At 42.8% G+C, this 17,354-nt stretch overlaps 1 protein-coding gene across 1 annotated transcript in view; it reads left to right on the forward strand.

Annotated features, from left to right (window-relative positions):
* Positions 1-4,129: 4,129 nt before the first annotated feature.
* The window catches only part of ATP1A1 (ATPase Na+/K+ transporting subunit alpha 1), a 31,809-nt gene continuing 18,584 nt past the window's right edge, over positions 4,130-17,354 (forward strand). The window contains exons 1-6 of the mRNA XM_077822757.1: positions 4,130-4,308; positions 12,955-13,068; positions 14,224-14,283; positions 15,806-16,009; positions 16,405-16,518; positions 17,115-17,249. Coding sequence (XP_077678883.1) covers positions 4,297-4,308; positions 12,955-13,068; positions 14,224-14,283; positions 15,806-16,009; positions 16,405-16,518; positions 17,115-17,249 — 639 coding nt within the window. The 5' untranslated portion in view covers positions 4,130-4,296. The remainder of the gene's footprint in view (positions 4,309-12,954; positions 13,069-14,223; positions 14,284-15,805; positions 16,010-16,404; positions 16,519-17,114; positions 17,250-17,354) is intronic.

A 17,354-nucleotide genomic window follows, 5' to 3' on the forward strand; every position in this document is an offset into this window, starting at 1 on the left:
TAAAGCTCCAGCTCCTGGAGCCAAGTGGATATACGATGATTTGAGCCTTAATTCTTAAAGACAAAGTAAGTTTCCAGCCCCCTGGCTGCAGAGACAGCTTCAAAATGTGACCTTAGTGCACCCTAAAGCAGAGGTTCTCACAACAAATTTTTAGGTGGCCTCAGAGTACAACCACCAACTCTTGCTGGTGGCCACTCTCACAATTTTTCCTAAAATACTTAATTAACTTTAGGAAAAACAAACACATGTGCACATCTACATGTCCAAATCATTGTAATTTATTTATGTAGGACTTTTTTTTGCAGACTCAATATTAAAAATGTACAGTTGCCTCTATTCTTTACTGGACCTAAACAGAATAGAAACACAAATAAGGTGCTTTGCACATTCTTGTCTTTTTTACTTGTTGCTTCTTTTGCGGTTTTTTTGGTTGCTTTTTTTAAAGACTTGCTAGAGAGTAAGTCTCTTGTGAAAAGTGCTAACAACGAACACACAAATATCACTTTTCACAGCAGAGATGGTATGGAGGCAGTGGAGCCAGTGACAATGGGGCACTAGGGGAGGCAGTGGGGGCCAGGGTGATATGCGGGGGTGAGCTTGGGGCCAAATCCCATCACCACACAGTCAGGGAACACAGCCTGGAGCCTGCCACCTAAGGGCTGAAGCCCGACCCCACTGCCCCCCGGGGAAGGTGAGGAACTCACTGGCTGCCTGCTCCTCCAGCTTTTGCCTCCAGAGAGGGACATGGCCCAACCACTACTGACAGCTTTGGAGGAGGGGCTGATGCTTTGCCGCACTTGAGAAACACTGCCCTAAAGGCTCAAAAAGCAGAAGGCAAATAAAAACACCAGATCTATTATTTTTTTCATAAACTCATGATTTTAAAGCCAATCTCATGATTTTTGGTGAGCCTGACTCAGGATTTTTGAACAGTTCTGGCTGGCAATACTGCACTAGTCATAACTTTCTGGTCATAACTATGCTTGAAAGCACTGAAGTTGGCATGCTAAAGTCTAGTGCAATCTCTCAGCTGATTGCGATTCAGAAGCTATTTTTTGCCACCAAAAATATCTATATATATTTACTGGCCTTGAGAACAGGCTTTATCAAGGCTTTAATCCTGGACTAAGAGGGCCACTGGAATTTCAAGTACCATGTCACCCACCCCGGCTCAGGGCGGGTCTAATCAACATGGTGCCAGCAGCTATTGGCCCATCTCTAATGGAGTCCAGTATTGCAAACACCAGTGGAGCTGACGTAATGCTAGTGCTGAGAAGACTTGGGTGTAGAATGGTACTAGTTACCATCTTTTTAAAGGTTTCAGAGTAACAGCCGTGTTAGTCTGTATTCACAAAAAGAAAAGGAGTGCTTGTGGCACCTTAGAGACTAACCAATTTATCTGAGCGTAAGCTTTCGTGAGCTACAGCTCACTTCATCGGCTCTTTTTAAAAACTGTCACTGCTTAACGAGGGACTTTTCTTCACTGAGGATGGTGACATTTCCAGTTGTGTTCTCATAGGGAGCTCTTTGGTCTACATTTACTTGGATTCTCTTAATGGCAAGCAAACTAAAGGGTAGGTTTCACTCCTAAATGTAAAAAGAAAAGGAGTACTTGTGGCACCTTAGAGACTAACACATTTGTTTGAGCATAAGCTTTCGTGAGCTACAGCTCATTTCATCGGATGCATGCAGTGGAAAATACAGTGGGGAGATTTTATATACACAGAGAACATGAAACAATGGGTGTTACCATACACACTATAACGAGAGTGATCAGGTAAGGTGAGCTGTTACCAGCAGAGGAGAGAAAAATCTTTTGTAGTGTAATCAAGGTGGTCCATTTCCAGCAGTTGACAAGAATGTGTGGGGAACAGTGGGGGGAAAGGGGGGATAAACCTGGGAAATTTTTTTACTTTGTGTATTGACACATCCACTCCCAGTCTTTATTCAAGCCTAATGTAATGTAATCCAGTTTTCAAATTAATTCCAATTCAGCAGTCTCTCATTGGAGTCTGTTTTTTAAGTTTTTTTGCTGAAGAATTGCAACTTTTGGATCTATAATCGAGTGACCAGAGAGACTGAAGTGTTCTCTGACTGGTTTTTGAATGTTATAATTCTTGATGTCTGATTTGTGTCCATTTAGTCTTTTATGTAGAGACTGTCCAGTTTGGCCAATGTACATGGCAGAGGGGTATTACTGGCACATGATGGCATATATCACATTGGTAGATGTGCAGGTGACTGAGCCTCTGATAGTGTGGCTGATGTAATTAGGCCCTATGATGGTGTCCCCTAAATAGATATGCGGACACAGTTGGCAACGAGCTTTGTTGCAAGGATAGGTTCCTGGGTTAGTGGTTTTTGTTGTGTGGTTGCTGGTATTTGCTTTAGGTTGTGGAGCTGTCTGTAAGCGAGGACTGGTCTGTCTCCCAAGATCTGAGAGTGATGGGTCGTCCTTCAGGAGAGGTTGTAGATCCTTGATGTGTAGGAGAGGTTTTAGTTGTGGTGTAAAGGTGATGGCTAGTGGTGTTCTGTTATTTTCTGGCTTTTTTTCCCTCTCCTGCTGATAACAGCTCACCTTACCTGATCACTCTCGTTATAGTGTATATGGTAACACCCATTGTTTCATGTTCTCTGTGTATATCAAATCTCCCCACTGTATTTTCCACCACATGCATCCGATGAAATGAGCTGTAGCTCATGAAAGTTTATGCTCAAATTTGTTAGTCTGTATCCACAAAAAGAAAAGGAGTACTAACACGGCTGCTACTCTGAACTCCTACATGTGAGGAGTTGATACCTATATCTGCAAAGGTATGGTTTGACTCAATATTTATGCAATGTAGCTGATATGGTACAGGTGGGTCCCATTGTGCACTTGAAGACTGTTCCCACAGACAAGTTTGAATGAATGCAAATAATGATTACTAGTGATAAATTGTGCAAATCTGGCAAAGCTTCAGATCCTAAAGTCTTGAAACAGTGAGCAGGGGTAAGGCGGAAAAGGTATGCTGCTATTTACAAATGGTTACAGCTCCTGGAAATTATTTGATTATAGGACTGGCATATGGTCTGTCACTCTCTCAGGAGAATAATTCTTAAAAAAAACAAAAACAAAAAAACCTAGTCCATAGTCAGCTTAAAGGTAACTTAGTAGGTCAAGCCCCCCAAAAGCTTGAAAAGATACTACATAGATATGATAGCAACAAGAAGGTTTTGTGTGTTAGAGTGAGGAGGTCTTGACATGCATGGAATGTGGATGTATGTCTATTGCATGCATGCATTCGGTGCACATCCATGGTGGCCATGCATGCAAGGCTTGATTCTCCAATCCATTGCACCTGCTGATTTGGTAAAAATTCTACCACATCACAAATTATTCACTTATGCGGTTCATTAAGAGTGTTTTACACTCCCTTTGCACAAGTATAAATGATGGCACAACGTGTGTAAGACGGTTGGTAGAGACTGACCTCCTCAAACTTCTTTCTTGCATGAAACCTTCTTGTTCCTGTGGTATCTGTTGTGCATCTACTTTGAAAGTGTGTGGGTGGATGGGTGTGTGATATCAGACCCTTCTTCCTAACACTATACTCACTGGAAAGGAGCACTGGGTGTCTGTATCACTTCTTCCTAACACTGTACTGAGGGGGGTGGGAGTGTATGTGAGGAAGAAGTCCTACCAGGAAGTGTTCCCTGAGACACGTTTACGTAAGTGTCTGTTAGGTGTGGACCCTGAAAACCTGTGGATATCCGCGGACCACGGTTGCAGATGGACGCGGCTCTAAACTTTATGGAGTTTTTGCCTCTGAAGCACCTGGTAGTGCCCGCTCCCCAGGCCCGGGGCCGAGCGCGAACAGCCTCCAGGTCTGGGACGGCGGGGGCAGGCGGACGACGGATGCAGTGGCGACGCCTCTGCCGATGCCGGCTGGGTTTCCCTCCCCAGAGGGAGCCGCCCCCCCCCCGCGCGCGGGCTGCCTGGGAGCGCGCAGGGCGGAGCCGGGGCCGGCGCTCACACACCAGGCCGCTGGCGCGCGCCCGCTCTCACGAGCGAAGCCGGCGAGGCGGGGGGCGGGGCTTCGCTCCCTTCTTTAGGCGGCGGGAAGCGGCGCCCGCAGTCGCAGCTCTGCGGGGGCGGCAGCAGCAGCAGCGGGCCGGGAGTCGCTCGGGAGGGCGGGGAAGCCGCGGAGTCGCCGGTGCAGCCGCCGCCGCAGCAGCAGCAGCAGGAGGAGTCCCCGCCGCGGCGCAGGACACGTGGCAGCCCCGAGTGAGACCGCGCGCCCCGGCACCGCCACCATGGGCAAGGGGGTGAGTGTGCGGGAAGCCCGGCGGGGCGGGCCCTTTGGCGCGCGGGCCCGGCCCGGCTCCGGGCGGGCGTGGCCCGGGGGCGCCTCGTGGCTTTGCCGAGGCCCGGCGGCGGCGGCGGCCCGGAAGGAGGGAGGCGCCCCCAACGGGCGCCACACGCCGGGGCCGCCGCTGTTCCGCCAGGCGCCCGCCCGCCCTCGGGGCCCGGAGCTACGCGCCGGGGCGCAGTGCCCGTTGTGCGGCCGGGGCGGGGGCGCGACGTCGGAAGGGGCCGGTGGGCTCGGCCCTGGGTGCCGGGGAGGCTGCGGGACCCTAGGCAGGCAATGAACAGCCGGCGTTGGAGGGGCGGTCACGCCAGGGGTCCGGCCGCGTTGATGCCGGGCTCTAACTTTACGCGATGAATAAGCCGCTAGGGGGTGGGGTGTGTGTGACACACACACACACACACACACACGCATCCGATCGCTTTAGGCATACAGGGGAAGGTTTCGGTTTTTGAAACTGATCTTAGTTTAAATCCTAACACTTAAAAGAATGAAATTTGCTCTAACATGAGTAAAAGCTGCATAGGAAAAAAATGGGGGTGGGGGGGAGGGAGTAAAGACCTTAATCTAATGTTTAAGCTATTGTAGAAACCTGGTGAGCAGACCAGTCTGTTAAAATGGAGAGTGCCCCATCTGAAAAAGTTCTGTGTAACATTTCTGATAACTTTACTTTTTTTTTTTCCTCTTTTTCCCCTTCATTGGGTCTGTGGCTAACAAATTGGCCAAGTTTTTCAGGTTGTTATAAAGGGCCTTTGCCTGTGGATGGTGTGGGTGAATGCATGTTCCAGGTTGAAGGTTATACTAGCAGTCCCCAGGTCAACATGGAAAAGAAATCTTAGTTGTATGGTAACCTTATCAGATGCCCTTCTGGAGCTAAACTTGAAAGTATGGTCATTTAAATATCTTCTGGCTATTATAAAAGTACTTTAAGGAGTGTAAAGTACAAGGCCCAGAGGGGAAAGTTTGCATGGTAATAGGTACTGCTTGTTTAGCAATAGTAACCAGAGCCAGTGATAAAAAGGGGAGGGAAGGAAGGTGTTCAGGATTGAGAAACTCATTGCATCGCACCAAACCTGTTAACTGTTGGCATGGTATAACACAATGCTTTATGTAGTTTTCCCCTCTTGGGTAAGGGACTGGATCGGCATTTTTGATTCCTTTCAGATTGCCAGGTTGTAACTGGCAATGAAAAGAGCTTCTTATGGCTGATTAGTCATAATAATAAAAATCCCTTAATAATAAATAATAATAAAAATAGTAAGGTTGAGTGAAGCCAAGAAAGCAAAAGCCAAGACTTTTGGAACAGACAGAGAAGAACTTTGTGTCTTAAAGCTAGCATAAAGGAAAAACCCTCCCTAGTTGATCATTTAGACTCAGTTTTAAAAATAAAAAGCATTGTCTGTTTTTAATCTGAATATTTTAGATGGTGTACAGGTAACTATGTGGAGGGAAACTTTTTTTTTTTCTATTAAGGTTCTTAAAACATTTTCTGAAAGGTTCTAAAATGACTCTGCTTATTTAGTAATAATATTTAGCAGCTACAGTGGTCTGTTTCCAAAGTGCTGTACAAATATTGACTGACCTAACATTGGATTGATCAGTGCCATTTAGCAGTCACGATGTTGACGTAAATACTTGAATGGTAGGAGAGCCATGACAACACAAGACTGTGCAGACGCTAATTAAAAAAGAAAAAAAACAGCAAAGTCCTGTTATTTAGTAGCCCAGAAAAAACACTGGAGCGTATAATGTATCTCAGTCTGTTAGGTTGTTTAATTATTTACAGTTGTCCAAAAGGGTAATTGGCACTACAAACTTCGTGGCCACTGTAACTAGGTACAGTTAATCTACTGTATTATGTAAATTGGTTTTGTAAAGCTCCTGACTCAAACACATTGTCAGAACATCCTGTAGAAACTGTTCACTGCAGTTATAGCCCAAAGGCCAGGGTGGGGGTGGATTAAGGTGTTCTGAGTGGTGGGGGTTGTGTTGGATATTTTAATGTTTTGTATTCTATATAAGAACTTAAAAATGTAAAGTGACACAGGTTATGCATATTAAGACTGTTTTTGACCTAGTATTGAAACTTAAAACGAAGGAGCAAGGAGGGGTACTAATGGAAAATCTGTGACAGAGTAGTTAGTTTGTGTGTATGTGTGTGTGTTCTTAGTCAGAATGTGTGTACTATCTTGTGACTTTGCAACACTGTTCTATTGAATGTGTCAAATCAGAGCCTGTTAAAGCAAGGGATGTGAAATGGAACTGAGTGAGGAAAGACTGTGGTTTAACCACAAATATTGTTCACCCATCTTTGCTTGGTTTATCCAAACAGGAAAAAGGTTTCCCCCCCCCCCCCTTTTTTCTTTTAACCAAGTGTCAGTTCATGGGAAGGGAGAACTGTGCTCCTTATAACTGCTATATATGGGGAAGGTAGGGGGTATGAAAAGAAGCTGATGGAAACAGCCACTCTACTTACATGGTAGTGAGGGAGGAGGAATCTGATGACTGGCTGCTTTGCTGGGTTTTCAGCCAAATAGTACAGCTGTCAGGAGCTCAGCTCTTGTCCCCTCAAGACACACAGGATTGTGAGGAACAGAGGTAGCCAAGAGACTGTCTCATTCTCTGTATTATCCCGAACTGCTTTTTATACCATCTTGCCTGAAAATTGCCTAAGGAGGAGCAGCAGCTTACTCTGTTACTTTTCCCCTCCGCTTCCTTTTTTTAAACTGGTTGTAGGATACACTCACTGAAGCATACAGTTTCACCTCTGGAAGTGAGACTCAAAATTGAAGCCTGCTCAGCCCTGGCTAGGCTTCTTTTCTTGCCAGAAACTAGCAAAATTTGGGGGGAACAGACCAGCTGAGAAAAGGGATCTTTCAAAAGCAGTTACTGATTTGTGGGTGCCCAAATTGACCCCTTAAAAAGGCGCTGACTTTCAGAAGGTGCTCTGTACTTCCAGAAAATCAGGCCCCTGTAAAGTGTTGAGTTGGGCACCTAAAATCACTTCGTACTTTTGAAAAAGTTGGCCACATGATGATCTCCCTTTTGCTGTATCTGTTTGTTTGACTCTACATGGCAAGTAGTGTGCTCTATATTGTCTTGAATATTGGAGCCTATTTGTGCTGTCCTACAGCAAGAACAAATCATGCTTCACATTAGGACAGCCCCACAAATCAGGAAGGACTGCTCAATCATGAGTTTTCTGGGTTTCAGAAGCCAGCTCTACTTATGATTCTGATGAAAATAGTTCCATGGAACACAGAGGGTTATCTAGCATTTGCTGTCTTTTTATTCCATGAATGGCCCAGCTTTTGAACATAGCTAGTTTTAAGTGTGGCTTCCACATACTTCTTTCCATAAAGGGGGAGGGAGAAGTTGAGTATAGAACTGAAAACAGCAAGTCTGCTCATTGTGTCTAAGTGGGGTGTAATGAGGTCTCCCTAGCCATTCCGTAAAACTTCTGTGGCAATGTGCTAGTCATTCATAGCAGTGGCTCTCAATCTTTCCAGACTACTCTACTCCTTTCAGGAGCCTGATTTGTCTTGAGTACCACCAAGTTTCACCTCACTTAAACTACTTGCTTACAAAATCAGACATAAAAATGTCACATCACACTATTATGAAAAATGTGCTTATTTTCTCATTTTTACTATATAATTATAAATAAATCAATTGGAATATAAATTTTGTACTTACATTTCAGTGTATAGTATAGAGAACAGTATAAACAAGTCATTGTATGAAATTGTAGTTTGTACTGACTTCGCTAGTGCTTTTTATGTAGCCTGTTTGTTTGTAAAACTAGACAAATATCTAGATGAGTTGATGTACCCCCTGGAAGACGTTTGAGTACTCCCAGGGGTACTGTACCCGCTGATTCAGAGTAACCATGTTGTACTGTAAAATCAGAAGCCGGAAGCTGAACATTCAAAGTTGGCTTTTTTTGAGAGGGCAGAAGGGGAAAGGCTAGCTATAGCATTTCCTAAATTTGATGAGGGGCAGTTTTGCTGTCTATCACTGGGAAAGTGGTCCTTGCCCATGACTGGAGAATACAATTACTGGAAACTGTCTTTGAGGCAGCAGGACAGTAACTCATTCTGCCTTGTGCCATACTGTTCATAATGTAAATATCAAGAGGAGGTCTCCAATCCTTTTTTTTTTTTTTTTTTTTTTTTTAAAAACTCTGGCTCGCATCATGCATCACTTCAATCAGCATAGATTGAGACCTTATAGAATGGTACATCTGAATGTCTCTTCTGCTGCCCTTCTCCCCCGCCAAGAATCATTGCTTTTGTTGTTTACAGTGTCTACCATAACCTGCTCTGTTAGGCTTCCTGCTCTCCTTTATTTGGGACCCAACATAGTCACAGATCTGGGCTGTGTAAAGCCTGTAAAGCTCTGGCTAAGAAGCTCTGACTGGACCAGTGGAAAACAGGGACATTTCCCAACCTCTTGCAGGGATAGTTTCCTTGTGGATCACTGTCATTTGGCAAAATCAGGGGTAGTCAATTCCTTTTTGTCAAGGTCCAAATTTCTTGATCAAAGTATAGTCAAGGTCCAGACTCCAGAAAAACATTTTTCACACCGCAGTAACAAAAAGTAAATAAGATTTCACGGTCTAGTCAAATGCAACTGGCAGTCTGCATTTGGCCCGCTGTCTGCCTATTGGCTACCCCTGGGCTAAGTGAAACACCTGAAGTGTGGGTGCTTTGCAACCATAAGGGCTTGGAACTTTTCACTTGTGAAAATTGAAAACCTAAGTACCTGCAATTCTCGCTGAATTTTGTAGGTGCTCAAGTACATCTGAAAATTAGGCCAACTTCAGTGCAGTCTTAATTTATGTAGAAACTGCTGATTTAGGCCTCCCCTCCCCACCCTGGCTAGGGGGTAAATCCATTTTCAATCCCTAACCAGATTATCACACTCAAATATAACTGTGTTTAAGACCACTTGCAGAAACTGTGCCTAGCTGCTGTAGCTTTAGGTTCAGGGTGAGAGCAGAATGAGATTTATGATTAATAACAAGAATTTTTGTTAAACTGGGGACGCATTGCTGGGAAGTAACAGAGGAGGAGAAGGACCTTGGAGTATTGGTTGATCACAGGATGACTATTAGCTGCCAATGTTATATGGCCATGAAAAAAGCGAATGTGGTCTTGGGATGCATCAGGCGAGGTATTTTCCAGTAGAGATAAGTAGTTGTTAGTACCATTATACAAGGCACTTGTGAGACCTCATCTGGAATATTGTGTGCAGTTCTGGTCTCCCATGTTTAAGAAAGATGAATTCAAACTGGAACAGGTACAGAGAAGGGCTACTAGGATGATCCAAGGAATGGAAAACCTGCCTTATGAAAGGGGACTCAAAGAGCTTGGCTTCTTTAGCCTAACCAAAAGAAGGCTATGAGGAGATATGATTGCTCTCTGTAAATATATCCGAGGGATAAATACCGGAGAGGGAGAGGAATTATTTAAGCTCAGTACCAATGTGGACACAAGAACAAATGGATATAAACTGGCCATCAGGAAGTTTAGATTTGAAATTAGATGAAGGTTTCTAACCATCAGGAGTGAAGTTCTGGAACAGCCTTCCAATGGAAGCAGTGGGGGCAAAAGACATATCTGGCTTCAAGACTAAGCTTGATAAATTTATGGAAGCGATGAGATGGGGTAGCCTAATTTTGGCAATTAATTGATCTTCAACTATTAGCGGTAGATATGCCCAATGACCTGTGTTGGGATGTTAGATGGTGTGGGGTCTGAGTTACTACAGAGAATTCTTTCCTGGGTGTCTGGCTGGTGAGTCTTGCCAACATGCTCGGGGTTCAGCTGATCACCATATTTGGGGTCGGGAAGGAATTTTCCTCCAGGGCAGATTGGCAGAGGTCCTGGGGGTTTTTCGCCTTCCTCTGCACAGGTCACTTGCTGGAGGATTCTCTGCACCTTGAAGTCTTTAAACCAGGATATGAGGACTTCAGTAGCTCAGACATAGGTTAGAGGTTTGTTACAGGAGTGGGTGGGTGAGATTTTGTGGCCTGCGTTGTGCAGGAGGTCAGACTATATGATCATAATGGTCCCTTCTGATCTTAAAGTCCATGAATGGTGTCCATGTTTAGATTGGAAAATCTCCATACTTAAAAACGAACATTCAATAAATGAGTAGAAATGGGAATTGTGAGTCAGAGCAGTATATGAGATCTGAATTATGCTTTCAGTTTAAACTGCTAGATTGAATTGGCTTTTTGATGTGTAGGCCTTGCAAGGACCACTCAGTATATTTTACTCATTCAAACAGGATTCTGGGCAGCATGGTTGGGTCAGAGTGCCCTCAGGATGTGGCTTGGATTGGGGTGGGGGTGGGGGGTGGAATACAGGGCTGAAATGAGCAAGTTAACCTACAGCTACTTTCTGAATAGGCAGAATTACAAAAGTATTAGGGAAAGTAATGTGAAGCAGACAGATTTTACACAGTACTGTGCACCCCGCCCTGTATGTACATTTGGAAATCACACTTGCCTTTTAAGCTTCAGGAAGATCATGAAATGTACATTGTGTACAGCAGAGGGTAAACGCCTAGTATCAATTCATAATTTAAAGTCAAATTTGTGTCAGACTGGAGGATGTGGATTGAAATTATGGCAACTTTTTCTGTACTCTGAAAATATCTTTCAAGTTGCCTTGTAGCAGATTCTTGTGATCTTGGAATGTCAGTACTTACAAGTTCAGTGCTGTTCTAAGCATGTAACACTGCTTCCACCTTTTTTAAAAAATGTGGTTTTAGTATGATGAAGACAATGTCAAGAATGCTGACAATCTTTAGCTGTACTTCATTCTTTACAGATAAAAGAGGAGGTAAAAGACAAGTTCCACTCTATTCGTTAAAAATAACCTGCAGTGTTCTTTTGACTGTTGCACAGCTCTCCTATGGCTGCATGCAGAAGTATGAACATAAATTCTCACCTCTAGTAAAGAAGGGAATATGGTTCCTTATGGAATCTTTTCTGTCAGTGTCGGCAATGAAAATAGACTGCTTGGTTTCACTTGTTTAGTTTATGGTCAGTTTTACGTTCAGATGTACAGTGTAACTTAATGGTTTTCAACCTTTTTTTTCATTTGCAGACTCCTAAAAAAAAAAAAAAAATTTTCAGATGGAGTTGCAGATCCCTTTGGAAATTTTAGACATAGTCTGCAGACCCCCAAGGCCTGTGGGCCATAGTTTGAAACCACTGGTGTAATTAAATATTTCTCTTTATCCTAGATTTTGTGAAAGGTCATTCCTAATGCTTGAATATTAGACCCTGTTAACAGGTTCTTGGCATGCATTACTCTGACTTGCCAGTAATCCAATTTCTGATCAGAGGTGCATGCACAACATAGTGAGTAGGTTATTGTATTAGTTTTATTATCATCCATTTCTCATAATAGCCATTATAGCTTAAGGTTTAATCAGAGCCTGTCATTTTAACTGTGGTGGAAAAAGTGCCAAAGGAAAATGTTAGTAATTGTTAAATGTTACGCAAAATGGAAGGGGGAAGAGTTGTCACGAGAGGTTTGTGCAAGTATGGAAATCTACCTTGCGATGGGTGGAGCAGAGGGAGATTGTATTTGCATTTCATGGTCCCACTGCAATAGGCAGGGACACAAAGTGCCTAGGGCTACTAGTGCCTCATAGGGAAATTCCATTTGTTTTTCGATTTAGAGAGGTTTCTGCTGCTTAATTGTCCTATACTTCTCCTCTTCCCGTGTCTCTTGATTGCCACAGACATCTGTATGAAAACCATCTCTATTGCTTTGGTGCTTGTCTGCTGCTGCTTATTACCCTCCACAGCCTGAATTAAGCATCAAAGATCACAATTTCATGCAAACACCCTATGTAATTAAGGGGAATAAGTCTATTTTCAGGCATCTCTTATGTAAGCATAGTCAGTTTGTTCCATGAGGCATACACAGCTCTAAGTGGGTGGATTATTTGTTTTTGTGATAACACACATCCTGCTTATATGCCAAAATATTTATAGGAGGATCTGCTCTATAAAATAAAACCAGTCTTCAAAAATAATTTGCACTGTTTGTTTCAGAGACTGTCAGAGCAAGTATGGAAGTATCTTGAAATGAACTCTTGCCAAGTTTTTGGGATGCATGAAATGTCAAATCTGTTTTCAAATTGATTAAACTATTGACGCTCTTCTCTTCCTGCCCCATTATCACCCCACTCACCCCCTTAGATTAACATGAGAAAACAAAGAGTTAATACACATCTGAAGGAATTTTGTATGTAGTCTGGAGCTGGTTTCTTGTGATGTGGATCACTTCTGGTTGGACTGAGGCTCAGACCTCAAAACTTATCTGTGAATAGGGTGCAGCTTGCTATTTGTCTAGTAACTTCAGCCAGCACTTGTGCAATCCCTGGCAGTAATCCGTGCAGTATAGGGATGTTATTGAGCAGACTAGTCTTTTTAGCAGCTTGTTTATAAGAAAGTAGCATAATTTAAATGTAAGTAGTTGTCTGACATAAAATTCTGTGCATGGGGAATATAGAAACCATACACATTACTGAAGTAGTTAAACGTCAGCCATTTCTCAAAACGCCTTTTTTTTTTTCTCAGACTGGACATGACAAGTATGAGCCTACTGCTACATCAGAACATGGTGCTGGGAAGAAAAAGGGGAAGAAAGAGAAAAAGAAGGATATGGATGAACTGAAAAAGGAAGTCTCATTGGTAAGAAAGTGAGGAAGGGGAAGAATTGGTGGCTCTTCAACAACATGCACTGCCTTGAAAACACTGTCTTCAGGTGCCTACCTTTTAAAAATCTGACATTGGTACAGAAACTAAAGGCATCTAGTAAGTTTTCAGTGCAGCCATATTATAAATGTATACCCCCCAGAGTAAGCGCAGCTCCGGCAGTGGAAGTGCAGTCTTCCCCACATTGTCCTACCTGTGTGACTGGCCTGCTGTGGAGCAGCTGCCTTTTTAGCCAGTGAGTTCAATCTCTCTGGCTAGACTTGAACACTGACCCCTGCAGAGACTGTCAGCAGTAGTGTGCATTAGTGCTAATCAGTTTTAATGTTGTGGACATCTGTCGACAATGAGTGAATTGTGCATTACATTTGGCTAGTATCCAGATTTCACCAGGTTCTAGTTTAGATCGTGTTTCCTTGCTGTGATGTATGATGTGGAAACAAAGGTGTATAAGCTCTTAACCAGTTTCAAGTTTGCTGTGCATGTTAGGAAGGGGAGGTTGGCTTGCTTAGCAAGTCTTCTGTATGCCTCTTCCCTTCCATTTAAAAATAAATAAAAAAACCCACCAAAAAAACCTCTTGGGATGCAGACCACTTTCAGGGTAGTCTACGTCATTAGAAATGCAACCACCTCTTGGATGGAGCACAACATCTTTTAACAAAAAGAAAAGGAGTACTAGTGGCACCTTAGAGACTAACCAATTTATTTGAGCATATGCTTTCGTGAGCTACAACTCACTTCATCGGATGCATTCAGTGAAGTGAGCTGTAGCTCACGAAAGCTTATGCTCAAATAAATTGGTTAGTCTCTAAGGTGCCACAAGCACTCCTTTTTGCGAATACAGACTAACACGGCTGTTACTCTGAAACATCTTTTAACAACACTCAGCAATGCTACCTAGAATAAATCCACTCTGAACAGTAGTAAGCAGGGTGAGAGGAATGAAATGGTGAGGTTACAACTTTGGAACCATCTCGGCTTTAACTCTCTTCCTTGCCATGAAAACCTCCATCTTATGAAGCTATTATTGGCAAGGGAATGAAGAGTAGAAAGCCAGTAAGTAGCCTCTGCTCACTGTTATGCATGAACTGTTATTACATATTCCCACTCCAATCTCTTCTCTCTTTCCTTCAGGATGATCATAAACTCAGCCTTGATGAACTTCATCGTAAATATGGAACAGACTTGAGTCGGGTAGGTAGATTTTTTTGCGTGTCCCTTTTGTCAACTTCTAAAAAGGAACAGGTGCACCGATATGATAAGCCTGCTGTGGAAGGAGATCTGGGTGCTGTCAAATTTGTTTACCACCACTCTTTCAGTTAGAGCTCACAAATATTTGTATCCTTCCTCCCTTTATATTGATTGGCTCAAATATTTTAGTGACTGTTCATTAACAAAGTTGGGATTTATTCATTGACTCTTAAGTATTCGAAGGTCAAATTGATTCTTAGGTTTTGCATTGAGTGTTCTTGCTTGTGTTCTCTTGCACGTGTATTTGTGTGGTAATCCTCTGCTGTAAACCAGGACATGGCCACAAACCTAACACTGACCATCAGTAGTTAAAATGTTACTTTTATAACAAAGGGTGCTGGAATCTCAGACAAGAAGCAACCTCCCACTGAGTTATTTTACTTGATAACTAAAGAGCATTTTGAAATAGTCTTTTTTTTAAAGAGGAACTTAATGTCCTGATTGTTTTGTACAAGTATATTTCTACTCTCCTAATAAAGGGACCCTCAGCAAGAGAGAAACTGACTGTACAGGATGCACACAACCTGGAAAATTTTTTCCCCAGTTTTCAGGCAAAAAAATTCTTGTAGGTAGATGGTGTAACTAGTTGGTTTAAAAAAAAAAAAATCTTCAGACAAACTTTAAAAAAAAAAAAATTCTACATCACTTATCTCCCACTTGACTTTTTTCTGAGGATTGTAGAAACATGTAAAATGTGCTAGCTTGCTAAGATTAATATCACATACATGAATTGGTCAGCACTTTGAGCAGGGTACAATGCTGGTTTTACACCTTGTTTGGTACTGTTTAGTTGACTGCTGTTTCCTACAAGGTTTGATGCAGCAAGACATCTTTTATTTTGGGTCTTTTATAGCACAGTAGGGCGAGAAACTTAATTCTTCTCATACAAGTCAAGCTTTTTGAAAACTTGAGAGACTTTTTTGGGAAGACTAAAATCAAAATAGCCACATAAAAGGCCATTTTGATTTTTGCTTGTACCATAACTTCTGAGCCTCTGACAGTCTGTTGTGGACTGTTCGGGGGGGTCATAACTTCCACAATTGTGGTCCCATCACACCTTTGACATAGAAGGCCCATCATCATTGTGAACTCCTGTACTATTCCTTTCACCTGGCCAGCTTGTACTTTCATCTGAGAGCTGGAAATAGAAGTTACTTGTGAGGCTTTTTTTATTATGCGGATTTGTAGTACAAATACTTACCTGGAGACACTAAAAGGCTACACAAGCTCTCATTGTCTTTGCCCTTTTATTGTAAGGAAAGTGTTCTCTCCTTTAGCTTGCAGGAGCAGAAGGGGAAGCAAAGCAGAGGCAGGCCTTCGTTTTCATTCTTGCGTAAGAGCAGGAATGAACTCAGAATGGCTTGCTCAATCCACATTTGACCAGTGCCTCAAACTGAGGAAGAGCATGGTGGTCTGACCTTACTGCAGCGCTATAACTAAACTACCTTCCCAACCTGCATTCTAGGGTTTGACAGCCGCTCGTGCTGCCGAGATTTTGGCTCGGGATGGCCCAAATGCCCTCACACCTCCCCCTACCACTCCTGAATGGGTAAAGTTCTGCCGGCAGCTGTTTGGAGGATTCTCCCTCCTGTTATGGATTGGAGCTGTTCTTTGTTTTCTGGCTTATGGCATCCAGGCTGTAATGGAGGAGGAGCCCAATAATGATAACGTGAGTACTTGTGTACTAGGCTTATTTGCATGGAGCTAGACATGTTGTTTGTCTTGCATCTAAACCTTCAGTCCAGGAACTTTTTTTCCTAAGGTTTTTAGTGAATGGTAGTATTTTCATAACTATAGTCTCAGTCTGGTTTAATTCCTGTGCTTCTACATATATGGTTTTCAATCCATGCCTTCAGCAGCTGAATTCCAGCTCACATCAGATCTCATTAATGGAAGTTTCAGCTGTTTCCTGGAACATAAAATTGACTGTAGCTCTTGATTAACTTGTGCACATGCACTATGCAAAGACTGCAAGTAGCTTTGCAATTTAGTGTAAGCATTAGAAATTGAAAAATAAACCCTTCAGTCAGAATCTGCTCTCAGTTAACTCTTTGTTCATTGCAGTTGTATCTGGGTGTTGTGTTGGCTGCTGTCGTTATCATAACTGGCTGCTTCTCGTACTACCAAGAAGCAAAGAGTTCTAAGATCATGGAATCCTTCAAAAACATGGTGCCTCAGGTATGTAATGTCTGATCACCCAGTGGTCGATCAGGCTTTAGCTAGCTCAGGATTGTTAACCAGATTAGAATCTTTCTGTCACTGCAAAATACGTGACTGGATTTAGGGAGTATTTTATTAGTTTTTAAGCAGATTTTACTTCTTTAATGCCAACCTGTCAGTATGGGTCTCCATCTGTTAAAAGTGGAAGTTTCATATTTCTCTTGGCATTAGCAAAGTTACTTAGTGCACAATAGCAAACGCTAGTTATACTCCCCGCTGGATGAGTATCACCAGTTATTGGTGTCCAGTAAAGCACTTGTCTGCAGCTTCTTAGTATATTGGACTTCTGTTGGCCTGATTATAAAGCACTTAAAGAAATTTAGCTCTGATTTGGATTAAATAGCCCATGTCACACATAACCGCCATAGGGCCTTATTAGCATGGCATAAGGAGCTTTTAATGACGGGAAAACTAAACCCATTAGTTTTCTTCAACCACATTCCTGTCTGTGATAAATAAGTTGACTTACCACCATGAGAGGAAAGACCCTCTGGCCCCTTTAAGCCTTTTCTGAATTATATTTAAAGTAGTGTATTCCTTGACTTTTTTTATAGCAAGCCCTTGTGATCAGAAATGGTGAGAAGTTGAGCATAAATGCTGAAGGTGTTGTAGTTGGAGATCTAGTGGAGGTGAAAGGAGGAGACAGAATTCCGGCTGATCTTCGTATCATAAGTGCTCATGGCTGTAAGGTGGGTGCATTTTCTAATGTCTCTGAAAACCCCATTCCATACTAAGGGAGTCACTTTTCTAACTAGCTAAATTCAATGCTGAATTTATGGGATGTTAGTTTTTTG

The sequence above is a fragment of the Eretmochelys imbricata genome, chromosome 1, assembly GCF_965152235.1.
Source record: "Eretmochelys imbricata isolate rEreImb1 chromosome 1, rEreImb1.hap1, whole genome shotgun sequence".
In the NCBI taxonomy this organism is placed as follows: domain Eukaryota; kingdom Metazoa; phylum Chordata; order Testudines; family Cheloniidae; genus Eretmochelys; species Eretmochelys imbricata.